At 42.1% G+C, this 17,296-nt stretch overlaps 1 protein-coding gene across 1 annotated transcript in view; it reads left to right on the top strand.

Annotated features, from left to right (window-relative positions):
- Positions 1–17,296, top strand: part of grin2ab (glutamate receptor, ionotropic, N-methyl D-aspartate 2A, b) — a 142,726-nt gene that overhangs the window by 105,021 nt on the left and 20,409 nt on the right. The window contains exons 8-14 of the mRNA XM_061830575.1: positions 1,221–1,387; positions 1,602–1,736; positions 1,819–1,918; positions 2,968–3,173; positions 10,012–10,126; positions 10,208–10,410; positions 13,306–13,474. Coding sequence (XP_061686559.1) covers positions 1,221–1,387; positions 1,602–1,736; positions 1,819–1,918; positions 2,968–3,173; positions 10,012–10,126; positions 10,208–10,410; positions 13,306–13,474 — 1,095 coding nt within the window. The remainder of the gene's footprint in view (positions 1–1,220; positions 1,388–1,601; positions 1,737–1,818; positions 1,919–2,967; positions 3,174–10,011; positions 10,127–10,207; positions 10,411–13,305; positions 13,475–17,296) is intronic.

The following is a 17,296-nucleotide window of genomic DNA, read 5'->3' as shown; positions in this document are numbered from 1 at the left end:
AGTTCTTTTTGGGACCGGAGAACTTAGTTCAAAATGTTGAAAGACAAACCATGTGCTCAACTAGTGAACGAGTTCATTTTGGACTTTGAATTGAACTTTTGAATAGTTTGGGGGAAAAAAATAAGTTTCCCAACAATGAGCCGCTAATATTTAATAACGCACAAGTTAAAAAAAAAAAAATTACAATGTCATGTATTTTTCCGGTGCCACAGTGGCTCAGCTGGAAAGCGTCGACCTCAAAGTTCTGAGGTCCTGGGTTCAATCCCAGCCTCGCCTGTGTGGAGTTTGCATGTTCTTCCTGTCCTTGCATAGGTTTTCTCCAGGCATTCCGGTTTCCTCCCACATCCCAAAAACATGCAACATTAATTGGACACTCTAAATTGCCCCTACGTATGATTGTGAGTTTGACTCTTAGTCTCGATGTGCCTTGTGATTGGCTGGCAACCAGTTTAGGGTGTACTCCTGCACGTTGACAGCTGGGATAGGCTCCGGCACCCCCCACGACCCTTGTGAGGATAAGCGGCAAAGAAAATGGATGGATGGATGGATGTATTTTTCCAATATAATACAGCCCTAATCCAATCATTGGTCAGTATAAATGTCATCATTGATATCAGGCTCCTTTTTTTAATATTTAATTATTTTGAGATGTTTTCTAAAATGAACATTTGCACTGGTGTTTACAGTATTTAACTATTCAATCATTAAATGTAGCACCAGTGACCACTTGGATCTGTCACTAAGACGACAGTATCACGTCAGTCAGTTATTGGTCAGTCTACATGTCAGTCATTGTATGAAAATTGTAGACTTGAAAAACAGTTGTTGGTCATGCATGTTAATCACGTGCACAACTGGTGTTTGGTTAGTTAGTGAGTTCCAACCAGCTGTAACCAACTGCACGCTTGCAATCATGTTTATTTTGAAAAGTTGTGACGGGCAGTTAGTCAGAAAACCTTGTACACTACACAACATACTATTTCCGGTTGCTTGTACATACTACAGTATATGATTTCCAGTGGGTGGAAACACGGCTTTGAAGCTCCCTCACCATTTTCCCTTTCCTTCGTCTCGTGTTCTCTTATCTTGTGCTTAGTGATTGCACAATTGAAAATGTTCCTAATTACATTGGCGCCGCTCTTTTCTCGTGCTCAGCCGCAATTAGGAAAAAAAATCCTGACTCTCTTCTGTTCCTCTGATTTTTTTTTTTTTCTTTTTAGGATGAGAAGTCAACGTTCTTCCAGTTCGGTGCTGCTCTACAACAGGAGGCTCTGCTCATGCTGGCCATCATGGAGGAATACGACTGGCACATCTTCTCCATAGTCACCTCCAAGTTCCCTGGGTACCAGGCCTTCATCAGCACACTCAGGATCACTGTGGACCACAGGTATCGATCTAGCTGCCTTCGGGGCTGTTGCTGGTTGCTCTAGAAATCAGTCACGAAGTGCATTATGAGTCATCACGTGACCAGGGCAATTATTCTTTCTGGGTCAAATAGTTACACAGAGAACCCAAGATAAGTTGTCTTCTTGAGGTCATTGGTCAATCAAGTCTCAACAGTTTTTGACAAATAAAGGTGCATTTTATTTTATTTTTTTTAGCTTTGTACGCTGGGACCTCCAGAGCGTGGTTACTCTGGACGCCATAGACGGAGACTCCAACTCCAAGTCTCACATTGCCCTCAAAAGGATCCAGAGTCCTGTCATCCTGCTGTACTGTTCCAAGGATGAAGCTGTGTAAGAGCCTTTTACTACAAAGATAAATAAGTGTGGTAAATGGTGTCTAAAACTTTATAACCCAGACTGAGTACCCTGACAGGTACATCCTGGAGGAGGCACGCTCGTTGGGCCTGATCGGGGCTGGTTACATATGGATTGTGTCCAGCCTCACCACGGGAAACCCAGACTTTACCCCAGAGGTGAATTTTTTCTTGTCTCCAGAGGTACCAAAAGTACAGCAGTATTAGGGCTGTCACGATCAAATCCTTTTTGAATCTATTCTATATTATTATATATGTATATTACACAGTCCCTTAAAATCACTTACGCTTCTTTGTTGTTTTTGATAAAAGTTAATCATTGGCCCAACATTGCGTCCGACGGCAAAAAATGTCCGTGTGAAACAATGGTTCTGGACGGATTTATTTTTTTTTCCCCGTAAGTCCAGTGCTTAGAGCATTGGTTTGGTGAACCAGCGGTCGTGAGTTCATATCCCACTGGGGCCTCCACTCCCCCTGAGGGGTTGCATCAGGAAGGGCATCCGGTGTGAAAAATGTGCCAAACAAATATGAGCGTTCATCTGAGATGTCACACTGTGGCGACCCCTAATGCGACAAGCCGAACGAAACTCACTTTTTTGTCCTGACAGACCCATTTTTTCAACATAGCCAAGTTATTCAATTCTTTTTCCTCTGTCCTATGTAGTACCTTGACTTATGAGTTTAATTTGTTCCATGACCAAGCTTGTGACTCATGTACGTTAAATCTATTTTCCCCAATGAAGTCACTTGAAATTGATTGATTTAAAAAGAAGCTTTTACTGTCAATTACATGCAATACCAATTTTTATCATGCAAACCTTGACACATAAAATAGCCACTCCTTCTTTGAAAGTCCCTTCAAAAAAGCCAAAGAAAAAGTAAAACGCAGCTAATACTTTGTTGTGAGGCCAACTGGGCTCTTGTGCTGCGCTTTTAATTCTTTGGTCACAAGAAAAAAAATGACAAGCGCCTATTCAGCACTTTCATGAATGCACTTAGTGGCTTTTTTTTGGCAGGGATTATACAGAGCATAAAGATCAATACTAGCTTGATGTATCACCATAAGATCCTGTCGCTTAGCTTCACATTGCATAGCGACACCAAAGAAGACGAATGACAACAGTTATTAACGTGCTTTTCATAACGATGAAGGGAAAACTGCTGATTGTGCTTTAAAAACGACGTCTTTCTTTCCCCCATCCGTCCAGGCATTTCCTCTGGGCATGATCTCGGTGTCCTATGATGACTGGGACTACCCGCTGGAGACGCGGGTGCGGGACGGCGTGGGCATCATTTCGTCGGCCGCCACCGCCATGCTGCGAGAGAAGGGCGAGCTGCCCGAAGCGCAGGGCAGCTGCTACAGCACGGCGTCGGACCGCAGCCCGGGCAAGCTGCCGCCCAGCGCGCTGCGCGGGTGCGTTTTGATACGGGGTTGCCAATGGTGCCCCCTTAACGGATAGCTGATGAGAGCAAAAGTAAAGATAAAATAACAAGGTGACATCAACAATGTTACATAGTAGTTACTGTATGTAGTAACGGGTCATTACTAGTACTACCTGGATGGCCTGTGGAAGAAAAAAAAAGAAAACAAAAAAGCAGTTTAATTTGGTAGGTACCATATATTTACATCGTGTAGTAGTTAAGTAGTAATATGTTGTTATTGTTCCTGCTGCGGAAGAACCTAAACAAATTAACAAGGGTAATTTTCCCATAGCGTCACTTTGCTTGATGTTGCCTCCATCTCAACAAAGTACGATGATGTTACCACTGTTGGCTAAATGGGCTGCGGAAGAATCCGAACAAAAAAGAAAACACGTGCTATTTTGAAGCAGTATCTATCGTTCTCACGTTGGAGTCTGTTATGTTTTCGAATACTTCCATCCAACCATTATCTGAGCTTCTCATCTTCACAAGGGTTACGGCAATGCTGGAGCCGTACATAGTGCTATGTTGTTAATGGCGCAGCCTAGTCGGGCTGCTCAAAAATGTGAACAAAAGAAACAAAGTTTGATAAGTCATAATTTCTCTTAACGTTGCCATCAATGATGTTGCATAGTTCTTAGTGTAAATAACACTACTGCACCCTCAATGGGCTGGTTGAAGCGCATAACTAAAAAAAGAAACAGAGCAGTTTGAGGTGATCATTTTTCTAACATTATTGTCATGAACCTCCGGTACGGGGGGGGGTAGCCAAATGCAGGACTTCGAGGCATAGGCATAATGTTCAATGTAGTTTATTGCGGAAACTGGGTCATACATGTTGTAGCAGTCCGAGAGGGCAGAGGTACTGAAACGCCAGGCGAGGCGGGATTCAAAAGCCATGCAGCAAGATCCGATGACTATGGGGCAAACTAACAACTCAACAAGACAAGATAAAACAAAAGGGCATAGAATCACTGTGACGAGGGATACTCTAACTTACGCTTAGAGCAGAGAGTCCTACAGGCAATGAATGCAACTCACTAACGCAAGGCAGCAAACTGGCAAATGCCAGTGACAAAAACACCAACTTAAATGCCCATCTAATTACAGTCCCAATGTGAAACAGACCTGTCACCGCCCAGAGCAGTGGCTTGGCCATGCCCTTCTTGGCAGTGGCCAGGTCTTGTTCATGACAGTTATCATCAATGTTTCACAGTAATGATGACAGAAAGAACTTCATCATTAGTTGCCTAAAAGGGCAGCTGCAGATCATAAACTAAAAAGAAACACGATATATTTTTGTAAAGAAATGATCATCTCTCTAACAGTGCTGTCAACTAGTACTTTGAGTATATTGCTCCAAGTATTGCCTAAATGGCCTGCTAAAGAATGTAACCAAAAGAAACCAGGTTTAAATCCAGTGAGGCATGTAATTGTGTACCTCTCAACTATGATATCTTACATAGTACATCCTGCTAGTACTACTGGGTTAATGGTACTTTTTCTTTTTTTTTTTTTAACAGTAAGTAAAATTTGATCATTTCCAACGGCACAATTGAAGATTGGTCATGGCATACTAATATGCAACGGCACACTGGGTGGGAATAACTGGACCCACACACACACACACACACACCAGAATAAAAAGGTATGTGAGGGTGTGTGACTTTTCTTTGGTGTGTGGTTGCTATATCTTACAATGGAGGCATAGAGAATTTCATTTTGTTCTGAATGTGTCGTACCAGGGCACCACAGACTGCCGGAGAAAAATTTCTCATGCGTTTTTACAGATTTGGCCAATAAAGCTGATTTGGATTCTAATAGCGTACTTTTGAAGATACTTAGTATACAGTGCACAAGTATATATGGTACGTGAACAACTCATTTAAATAGACACGTTGCTCCATCGGTTATCATTTTTTTAAAACTCTTTTGATCGGTGATCATCTCCAAAAGTCCTGATGGTGTAAAGCAGGCTGCTAGATTTAGTTTATTGTAGTCAGGAAAATGCGTCTCATGTTGATTATCAATCATGTGGCAGCAATGTCGTGAAGTACCGATGCAAAATATTACTGCGTTTTTTTCTACCGATGAGCTGCTAAAGAAAGTAAACATGAGAGAAACAAGGTGCTGTGTGTGTGTGTGTGTGTGTGTGTGTGTGTGTGTGTGTGTATTATCTTCGCATGACTGGACGCATGGTTGGGATTAAAGCGGCTTTGTTCTTCTGTCCTTGTTGCTCGGCTTTGTGGGTGGCCTCCATGCATGCACACATACACACACCAGAATAAAAAGGTGTGCGAGTTTGTGTGTGACCTTTCTTTGGTGTGTGTACAACAACATTATGTTGTGTACTTGCTATATCTTACAATGGAGGCATAGAGAATTTCACACAAACCAACAGAGAATGCAATTTATTCAAGCCCAACCGAGATTCTGCCTAAGTGGGCCACCATATAAATCCAAACAGTAATTCAAAGGACAAGTGTCGAATTTTTGGGTTGATTTGCTTTGGATTTTATTCACCAGCCTGTTGTGGCAGCGCCAGCAACTCCGTCATTATAGTAGCACAGCTGCCTTGGTGCTTTGTCCTAAAGGTCCCTCAACATTTTGGATTTCACAATTTGTTGATAACCAGCAGGAAATGCAATTAACCACAATGTTGCCTTAACGGGCTGCCATGTGTATTCAAATAGGATGTCACAAGGAAAATTGTGACGTTCGCTGACCGATTTGGACTACTTACCACACCAACAAGAACAAAAAAAGCAATACTAACTGATCACCATCTTGATGTTAGAGACATGATCCTTTCCTCAATATCTTGTTTCTTTCATGTTAATTTTCTTGGGCAGCACTTATAATGACATAATACAATTAGTACTGTTGTCTGTCTCCAATGTGCCCTGCGATTGGCTGGCAACCAGTTCAGTGTGTACCCAGGACTCCTGCGACACTCGTGAGGATAAGCAGTTTAGAAAATGAATGGATGGATAGACTGACTGTGCAACATTGCTGATAACAAATTGATATGATAGCACACCAAAGTTCACCTTTGTCTTTTGTGTTTTCCTTTCTTTGAAAGAATGTTTAGGCAGCACGCTTAACTACGTAGCATTAGTGCTTGGGTATATTCTTAATTGCGCCGCCGTTAAATGAATGTAGATGTGATGGATTTCATTGGTTGTTAGCATCCAACAATTGATTCAGCCCCAGGCTCAGGATTCAGGCCTACTCCTTCTCTGTTGCCACCACTTCATTTATCTTTATTTATGGAGCAAAATTATCGCAGGGAATTTGCACATTTGTCACAACAACAGAATGACTATTATACGTAATTGTGCTTGTACTTTGCAACAGCTTTTTTTGTCGAGCGCTGTTGTCCATTTATTTATTTTCACATTTAATGGAGCCTCTCAAGTGTGCTAACTCCAAACCCGAAACACTTTAGTTTTATTCCCGAAAAAAGATGCACCATAACACAGGAACAAAACTGCAGAGGCCCATTTGAGTTGGACTATTTATACTTTTGGGGGAAAAGTGCTCAGACAAAAGCACAACACAAATGCTTTAATAATAAAATGTAACACACAAACACAGCGGGCTGTGTATACACAGTCGAAACCAGACGTTTACATCTGCTGTGGAAAAAACACATTTTATTTTTTTGTCTCACCGTATGAAGTCAAATCAGATGAAGATTCTTCTGTTTCAGGTCAGTCAGGATCTTTGATCTTTGTTATCAACAATGTTGTAAGTGCTTTGTTAATAATGCTGCTTAAATGGGCTGCTGGAGAAAGCCAACAGTGCTATTTGCTATTGTATGACGAAATGTACCAATAATTGTTTAGAACTCGTGATGCTGCTTCACTTTAATTAGTTTAGCTGTTTATGCGATGTTAGTGTGCATCTGTATCCGTTTGTGTGTGCGCACGTGGCTCGTGAGCCTAGGAAATCAATGCTGAGTCTTGGTGGGTCAAATATGTGCCCCCCGATTCGTCCCCCTCCCACACACAAACACATGAGGACACACACACACAGCGGGTGAAGGCAGCATCGATTGGAAGAGGATCTCTTACGCTGGCAATGATTACTGAGTGCTTAACTTGTTACTTCAATTTTAGCAGATACACATTTACGTACGTATTTACACATACACACGTACAGCCCCAACCGTGGTGATGAATAAACAGTTGCCCAATATGGTGCTGCTTGACAGTTTGAGAACCCGACTGTTATTGTTATAAAAAAAAAAAGAAAAAAATTCCTAAAGATACAACCAAAACTCCCATCTTTTTATGAGGATTTCTGCCCACTATTTCTTGCTAAACTGAGTCAGATGAGAGGGAGTGGAGTGATATTCAGTATTCAGGTCCCGCCACAACATTCCAATTGGATTAAGGTCCAGATTTTGACTGTGCCACTTCACGTAAATTCTCTTTCTCTGATGCCTTTCCTTTGTGCTTTTACTGGAATGCTTTGGTTCATTGGCAAGAGATTCTGTTTAAAAAAAAAAACTCTCAATAGGACTGGAAATGTGTGGCTCCCAAAATATGATTGTCATCCAGGTTCAGAAGTGGACAGCAGCCCCAGACCTTCACGTTTCCCCCACCATACTTCATTGTTGGGAGGAAGTTCATTACTTTCTGTATTAGTCCTGGTGATAGTGATTGGGACCAAATAATTCATTTTTTTCACCCGTCTGTCAAGAGAAAAGGACTTCCAAAAGGCCTCTGGCTTGTCCAATTGCTTTCTGGCAAGCGCCAACTTATTCTTTTTTGAGAGCAAACGCTTTCTTCTGGAAACGTTACCATGAATGTCACATCTATTCAATTTTCATGTAATTATAGACACGTGCACATTTATCTGAGCTTTTACTAGAGATATTTGATATATTCATAATTTGGACAGCTTTTATTTAAACCATACAAACTTTGTTTTTCATCCAGACCCCCTAAAACAATCAGAACCGGAATCAAATCAAAATCAAAAGCCTTTATTGTCATTATATGCTGTGCATACAATAAAATGATGAGTGCTTCTCCACAAGGTGCAATAAAATAGAATACAAATCGAAGAACATCTTAGGTGGGAAAAAAAAAACAATGGATAAAACATCAAGGCACAGTTGTTGCTGAAATAAATAAATAAATGCACAATTGTGCAGTTGCAAAATATTACATTACATTGCTGTTATGTTGAGTAGTTTGAGTTTAAGAAGTTGATGGCTCTGGGGGGAAAAAAAACTGTCCTTGAATCTGGTTGTCCGTGTTTTGTGAGACCTGTACCGCCTGCCAGAGGGCAAAAGGTTAAACAGGTGATGACCAGGATGTGAAAAGTCCTTTACAATATTAGTGGCTCTGCTGTGATCACTGGAGTTGACAATGTCCTCTAGGGAGGGCAAAGTGCAGCCACTGATCTTCCGGGCAGCGTTGACCACTCTTTGGAGAGCTTTCCTGTCCGCTGCTGCGCATCCAGCATACCACACTGTGATGCAGTAAGTGAGGATGCTCTCCACGGTGGTTCTGTAGAAGGCCTGCAGCAGCTTAGCTTCCAAGTTGTTCTTCCTGAGCACTCTCAGGAAGTGGAGTCGCTGCTGGGCCTTTTTCACCACCGCAGTGGTATTTACAGTCCAAGTGAGTTGGTGCGTGATGTAGACTCCCAGAAATTTGAAGGAGTGGACCCACTCCACACACTCCCCATTGATGAACAGCCACACTTCCGGAAGTCCAGGATGATTTCCTTCGTCTTTGTGGTGTTCAGTGAAAGGTTATTTGCAGAACACCACTTTGACAATTTACCAATCTCGTCTCTGTAGGCAGACTCATTTCCTTTCTGGGATGGGCTGGTATGCAGTCATATGTGTACAGAGAGTATAGCAGAGGGCTCAGTACACAGCCTTGGGGGGACCCGTTTCTGAGGGCGATTGAGGAAGCGAGGTGTGGGCCCAGTCTGACAGACTGTGGATGGTTTGTGAGAAAGTCTTCAATCCAGCAGCAGATGGGAGAGATGGTCCAAGGAAGGAGAGTTTGTCAGCCAAAATAGTTCCCTTGGCGTTCCAGGTGGCTCAGTGCAGTGTGGCGAGCCATTGTGATAGCATCCTCTGAAGGCAAACTGGTAGGGGTTCGAGGGAGGGAGGAAGTGAGCCCCTTTTGTGGCGTGCAACCAGCCTCTCAAAGCACTTCATGATCAAAATTGTGTGTCGCTCAAATTCAAATGTTACCCAACCCTAGTTGTATTTTGGGCTAAACCCTGAACTGCTTTAAGGGAGCATTACACGACTTGGTTCAACCAGCAGATAATCATTTAATCATCATATAAATCATCATCATCAAAACATTCAGGGCCATCCACAATGCTGCTTTAACGATCAAAGGGCAGCTCTATACAGTAAGTCCAAACAGGAAGTTATTGGGAAAAGTGTGAAATTCGGTAACCATTGTTGGAATACTTTCCATACCAGACCTATTTTCTCTCCTTCATTTTTTTTCCCCAAAGCTACCCGTACAGCCAACATTACTAACTTCCTAGTACTGCTTGCGTTTTACTGCTTGGGTACATTTTGTTTAACTCGAAACAATGTAAGCACTGAGGCACTGTGTGTTGACAACCAGTAGCGGAGGCAATTAATTTGGGTCCAACCATTTTGCTACCTAAAGAGTTTGCCATATGAATCCAAACAGCAATTCGCTGAGAAAAACTTCACGTTGGTGACCAAACTTCAGTTTCTTTGTTTTTACTGAAGATTTTTTTCTCAGCAGCCTGTCCAGGCAATACGTCACATGTTCACACACAAGGAAATAACAGACTTAGTGGTCCGCTGGTCCTTGCAGACACATGATGCACGTGTGGAACGACGGCAGAGATTTGTCCTTCACGGCGGACGGTTACCAGGCCAATCCCAAGCTGGTCGTCATCGTCTTGAACAGTGAGAGGACGTGGGAGAAGGTACGAGGCACCGTAAAGCTAGATTTGTGGAAAGTGTTGAGCTAAAAAAAAAAAAAAAAGCTATCTTTTTTTTTTTTCCAGATGGGTCGCTGGGAGAACGGCACGCTGTCATTGATGTTCGCGGTGTGGCCGCGCTACAACTCGCATGGCGACGAGGATGCCGACGAGAACCACCTGTCCATTGTCACTCTGGAGGAGAAACCCTTTGTCATCGTGGACAACGTAGATATCCTCACTGGGACCTGCATGAGGAACTCGGTGCCCTGCCGCAAACACGTCAAAGAGTAAGGACATTTTTGGATTGCAATATTTTTTTCTGGCAATTTCAAGTTGCTACATCAAATTGAAAATTGTGTTACAAAGTGAACAAAATTTTAAAAACGCGCTATTACAAATGCATTTTTCTACAAAAAAAGTTGAGTTCCCACCGGGGTTCAAGTTTTTGCAAAAATTGCCAAATATCTGTCTATGTTTATGTCCACAAAAAGGCAATTAATTTAATGTGATCATAACATTTAAAAATGAAAGGGCATAGTGTGATTTTCACATTAATTCAAAACGTTTTTGCAGGGTGATTATCACATATTAGCAATATGGTTATAGTCATATAACTGGCAGCTAATTAGCGCCATCTCACTGGTCGATGACAATCTTTTTCCTGCTCGATTATTTTGCCGTTAGCGCGTCGCTGGAGCGCGAGGCTAACAATGAACGGTGCATTATTCATTGTGATTCACGCACTTGTGCGCTGCTTGTTGTTTCAAATTTTATATTTGCTGTTTTCCCTCTGTGGACATATTGTCATACCATTATCATTCATATTAATATTTCAGCTGTTTGCACGTGTAGCTTTTGTCCAATCCAGCACCTTTTCTGGTGTTGAAGAAACAGCACCGCTGCTTGTGCTCCAACCACTTTGTAGGCTCCTTTTTTTTTTTTTTTTTTGTTACGCTCCATTATGTGAGCAACAGTGTGACACGAGATTACTCAGCTACTTTTAAATTGACACCACTTTAGCGTGCAAATTGGGTCAAGGATGCTAACGAGACATTTGGATATTGTTACACAAACTGCTGAATAAATGAAGAGCTGTATCTGCAGGAGACTTTTCTCGCAGGAGACTCTTGAAACTTTCCTCATGTCCCATTTGGAGTGCTTCCATTTTCTAGCCTTCAACCTGGCAGAATTCTCTTGGCGTCTTCCAACACAGTTTCCTGTTCCCTGACTCTTCATCACATGGCCTCTTTTCTCTCCCAAGTCATTTTCTCTCTCTTTATCCTCCGGAACCAGCAAAAACTGCAGCGCAGTGTCCTATCCGGTTCAGCATGGAAGCGTGTATCCCGTCTTACCACACGGCCAGCTCCTTATCCCGTCCGGTTAAGCTGTTGATCTTCCCATTAGGGGAAGAGTTTGGAAAGAAACCCGAGCAGAGCAAAGCAAGACTTCAGCTCCCCAAATTTTGCTGCCTTGCTCCACCCGCAGACAATGACAGAAAATTATATTTTTCACCATTTAGTCTTGTCCATCTCAACGATGTTTCTAATTGAAACGAGCACCTTAACCTGAATTTGAAAAACTTTATTTTTTTAACTGTCTTGTGGCAAGTTTTCAAATGTGCAGCCATGCTCCACCGACACACAATGGGGGGGGGGGGGATCTTCAATCCAATTCTTCAGAATTTGTTGTCACCGAACGTTATTACAAGAAGTTCAAATTTGATAGTAATCACACAAAATCTCTAGGACATCTGAAAATGGCTAAAATGAGGCTAAAACCAAAATGGAAGATTCCTTCTTTTTTGTTCTTCCATGGATTATAGAGACATTTCTGGGCTTACTCTTGATAGACATGTCTACCAGACTTCATGTTGCTGATTAAAATTGATTTTGGAGGCTGAATATCAGAAGGACTGTGGAAAGCAGCCAAAAAACGATCCTGAAATGGCTGCCTGAAACCAAAATTGTATTTTGTGTCTTTTTGGGCACTGGTTTTTGAGACTCTTTGTCAGTCTACTCTCGATAGACATGCATAAATAATCCTTAGATGGTTCACGCCAAAATGGTATAACTTTGTCTTTTGAGACATTTATTTATTTACTATTACTACTACTACTCTTAATCGACAAGCTTGCCAAATTTCTTGCTGCTGAATGAAATTTGTTTTGGGAGGCTCGATTTTGAATTCAAGAACTGCTGAAAATGACCTAAAAGAACCTGAATTGGCCACATTGAACTAAAACTGTAAATTTTCAGTCACAGCCTCCTGAGAGTTTTGTGGCTCTCTGGATAAATATGCCCACCAAATTTCATGCTGTCGAGAGAAACCTCAGGAAATGAACTTTTCTACGATAATTAATAATTAGTATTTAGTTTATGTTTCATAGTCAAGTCCTAGTTCATAGTTTGTCATCAGACCTCGCTGCATGTCTTTTGGATCCTGCCTAGCCTAGCGTTTCTGTACCTCTGCCTTTTCGGACTGCTTACACCTCACCTTTGAATAAAACTCACCCTAACATCATGGCCTTGTCTCGGAGTCCTGCATTTGGGTCCAGCCCCGTACCGGAGGTTCGTGAGAGGGGGTGAATTCTTAATTGAAGGACCCTTGAAATGGCTAAAATGACCTACAAAAAAAGTTTCAAACCAATAGGGTAGTGTTTGTTTCTTTTTCAACATGGCTTAAAACTTGGTGGGTTTAGTCAAGATAGAAATTCCTCCCAAATATCATATCCCAACACTAAACATGCTATCGTCCAGTCTGTAAGACAAATAGAGCAATGGCTGAGGTCTGAACTCTACCGAATGTCATCCCAGTTCCATCGTGTTTGTTCATGCATAGCATCAGCCTGGATGTCGTTTACGTCACCCTTTACGTCGCCATGCAGGCGTAACGTCCCTAAAGGTGATGGAGTCATTCACACGAGAGAAAACTGTCACATCAAATGCGTCGAAAGCTCTTTTAACATCACTCACACTGTGCGACTGTGGGTCTCAGGTGTCCCAGCGCACATACTCACATGTTGTGTGTACATTGTCACTGCCCAGCTGAGGCCTCCACATCCTTATGTCATTATGTACACACACGAACACACTCAGTCCCTGAGGTACATGTGCATCTGTCTACACAAGAAACACAACAAAACCATGATGTTGCTGTAATGTGTGTGTAAATGTGTGATGCAGTAACAGCACATTGGGGGGCTCGTACATCAAGCACTGCTGCAAGGGCTTCTGCATCGACATCCTTAAGAAGATCGCCCGGAACGTTAAGTTCACCTACGACCTCTACCTGGTCACCAATGGAAAACACGGCAAGAAGATCAACAATGTGTGGAACGGCATGGTAGGAGAGGTATGGACTACGTCACTCACATACACACACACACACACACAATAACAGACTACAGCCATGCCTTTTGGCCAAAATGCTAGGAAGGTAGTTATACCAGTAAGTAAGATGTAAAAATCTTGATGTAGTTAGGCAAGGGAGGTAGGTAGGTACATTGTTGGCTAGGTAGGTTGTAAACTTTGGGAGGTTGGTAAGTTTGGTGACATTTGTAGTCCCCTAGGTGAATAGAGCTTGCGTACCTATGTCACCGAAATCATGTGACTGCCCATATTGCCAGTTAAACAAAGCATTGTTCAATGCTCAGTCTGTTGAGACGAAACGAAAATATGTCTTATAGCACGGCGCCCCGAGTTTTGTCCGATACCATTAAACATTTAGAAGGTGATAATAAACAAAGGTACGTGGAAAAATGAGAGACACTTGGCATAGAGGACCCATATTTAATGCCGAAGTTGATGTTTTCGCCGATAAGAAATTGAACTGTTAATTCGCTTCTGCTTGTCTTGGACAACTGGACATACACATGAATCTGGTGAGTAAGTCGTCGAGATTTACACAGAAAAGTTTGAAAGCATATAAAAGTCCGGACACATACAAATACTTTGTTGCTCGATCTGTTCTCAATGGGGAGACGGCTCATGAACACACAAGCGTATTCGGCTACACGTTAACCTTTGCTGGAATCCATCAATCTCTTCAGCTAGTATTCAATACAAAAACCAATATTTAAATAAATGACCCCTGGTTTTACACAAACTCGCATTCATTAACTATGATTGGAAAAAAAAAAGACGACAGGTTGACGGCTTGTGAACACGGAAGCATATTCGGCTACACGTTAACCTTTGCCAGAATCCATCAATCTTTTCAGCTAGTATTCAATACAAAAAACAATATTTAAATAAATGACCTCTGGTTTTACACAAACTCTCATTCATTAACTATGGTTGAAAAAACAAAAAGAGGACGGAGTCGTCTCCGTGGAAAGTTCATGGAAGGATTGTGGCCACACGTTAATCTCTCTGCTGGGATAGACAGTTTATTTTCTTTTTTTAAATACGCATTGTTCTTAATTAAGACAACTTGGTATTATTAACACTTCTTGGTAATTCGAGATTGAGAAGAATAATTCCAACCGGAAATAAAGCAATCACTACACAGGCGTGTTTGTGTATTTTCCTTTGTCACCATCCATCACGTTTAATTGCCGAAATCCATCGATATTTTCTGGTCTTTTCAGCTGGTATTCCATAGAATGATCTCTTTGAATATCTGTCTCATCTGTTGTGACAACCAACAGCATAACAGCTCTAATGCAATTTGAAAAATCTGCTCTGGTTCAACGGCTCCGCAGTGCAGAGCAGCGAGATTTGACTGCCAATATGGCGCCATGCAAACTGTAGGTAGGTAAAGCTAGGTAAAGTGTGGTAGAAGGACAAGCATGTGACTAGGTTGGTATTCCAACTATCTAAGGTAGTATTAATAGGTGATGTACCAATGGGTTGATCGGGTAGATAAGGCAGGTAGGTGGGTAGAATGACATTTAAAATGGGTGGCTTTGTAGGGTAGGTAGCTCAGGATGGAGGCAGCCTTGGATGGTGGGAGAGTGTATAAATTGGAAAATTTGTCGGCAGTTAGGTAAAACCAGTATTTATGGTCGAAAGGCATGTCCTGTAAGTATGCTCTCTGAAAGCAGCCAAACAACGACCGACCTCTGCCAGGCTAATAAAAACATGACAAACAATTGCAAGTGTGATGTGCAGTGCAATTAATCCCTCGTCGCGTGTTCTTCATTGGCGCGGCGCACAGACCTCTTGTACCCTGCCAGTAAAAATCATTTCATATTTCACCACGTCAAATCGATCCCAGCTCTTAACGGCCTCCCCTTAGCCCTGCTTTTTGAAACGCGTCCCAGTCATAATACGTCATACGCTACTTGACTCTCCAGCATTACCTCATGAATGTGGATGGAGTCATTGAGAAAGCAATAACACAACACATCCCTCGAGGAGACGGCGTGGTCTCGGCGTCGTGTGTCGAGAGAGGTTCAGTCGGCAGCAAAGATGACAACTGCGCTTTCTTCTTCTTGCTCTGAAAATACCCCCAAACGCTAGCTGACATTCATGCTGAAGTTTTACTTCTTTCTAGAGCAAGAGAGAGAAAGAAGAGAGATGGAAGGCTGCATGAGTGCATCCTTCTCCGTCCCTGAGTAGGTGTTAGCATGCTGCGCTAACTCCTTGGGGGCAGGATAGGCAGAGTGACCCGCAAGACCATATTTTTGTTCGACGTCTTTAGTATTGCAATATCCATCCTTCCATCCCTCCATTTTCTTATCCGCTTATCCTCACAAGGGTTGCAGGAGTGCTGGAGCCTATCCCAGCTGTCAACGGGCAGGAGACAGAGTGCACCCCAAACTGGTTGCCAACCAATCGTATGGCACAAAGAGACAGACAACAGTCGCACTCACAATCACACCTAGGGGCAATTTAGAGCCTCCAATTAATACAACATTTTTGGGGATGTGCGAGGAAACCGGAGTGCCTGGTGAAAACCCACCAAGGCATGGGGAGAACATGCAAACTCCGCACAGGCGGGGCCGGGATTTGAACCCCGGTCCACAGGGCTGCGAGGCTGCCTCTCTGACCAGTTGCGTCACAGTGCCGCCACCTTAAATCGGAACGGTAAAAAAATTTATTCACACTTTCTAAAAGTTAAATGAGCAACATTTGAGTTTATGATTGATTGACCATATTGCACCGAATTGTTTTTAAGTTCTATTTCCAACACAAAATAGCTCAACTTAATTTCCGACCAAATTATTGTGTGTGCTTTGTAGTGACAGCCCTTGTAACCCCCACGGTTCTTCGGGGAACACCATTAACCAAAAGCTAAGACTGTTTTCTCTTAATCAAATATAATTAAATGTGTACCTTGCGGGGAAATTGGAAATGAAAGAGATTCATAATTAAGGGAATAATACATGAGATAAAAATGTTGCCATCCTTCAAAAACAAGCAATGTCAATAAAATCTGCATTCCTCCCGTGTCCTCTAATTGAATGAAATCACTCGTTTGGGTTTGTTTGTTTATTTTGAAGCACTGACTTTGGACATTTGACACTTGTCATTATCGTATTCAAGATGATGTCACATACGCTTTGGTCTCAGTCTTAAAAACATAGCGCAGACAACTTCATCACAGAGCCAGCGCACCGGATGACATTTTAATGGTAACGCTTCAATCAACACCTTCAGCAGTACGGCAATTATATTCACACAGCTACTCACAATTTGTACTCTACTGACTAATGATGAAACACACTTTTGTTAATGACTTTGTTTATCGCTCTTAGTGCAATGCAAAGTGATCGTACCATGCACGTGGCATTTTCTAGCGCCAATTCTTTTGGGCTTTTTTTTTTTCCAATTCTCCACAACTGACTATTAGCAACGGTACTTCACTTCTTCTGCATTCAGCGGTTGCCATTTTATTTTAGGTGCTACATTATGCGTCATAGTGCATGGTAAATAAGAGAGAAAAAAATGAGTTTTGTGTGCCCATGAACTGAAACTTAACATAAGCCGTCCCACCCCTGCTTACAAGACTTAGCTGTACTAGAATGTTCACAACTAAATGATTTTTATTTTTCATTGTGCCAAATCAGTGCATGAAACTTAATGCTCGACTGTTAAGTTATGAAATCAGTTTACCTGTCTCGCAAGTATAAAGCAATGAAAATGAGTATTTGAACACCCTGCGATATTGCAAGTTCTCCCACTTAGAAATCATGGAGGGGTCTGAAATTTTTATTGTAGGTGCATGTCC

This window comes from Syngnathoides biaculeatus, chromosome 9, assembly GCF_019802595.1.
Source record: "Syngnathoides biaculeatus isolate LvHL_M chromosome 9, ASM1980259v1, whole genome shotgun sequence".
Taxonomy (NCBI): domain Eukaryota; kingdom Metazoa; phylum Chordata; class Actinopteri; order Syngnathiformes; family Syngnathidae; genus Syngnathoides; species Syngnathoides biaculeatus.
The sequence above is the reverse complement of the archived record's forward strand: the minus strand, read 5'-3'. Positions and strand labels throughout refer to the sequence as shown.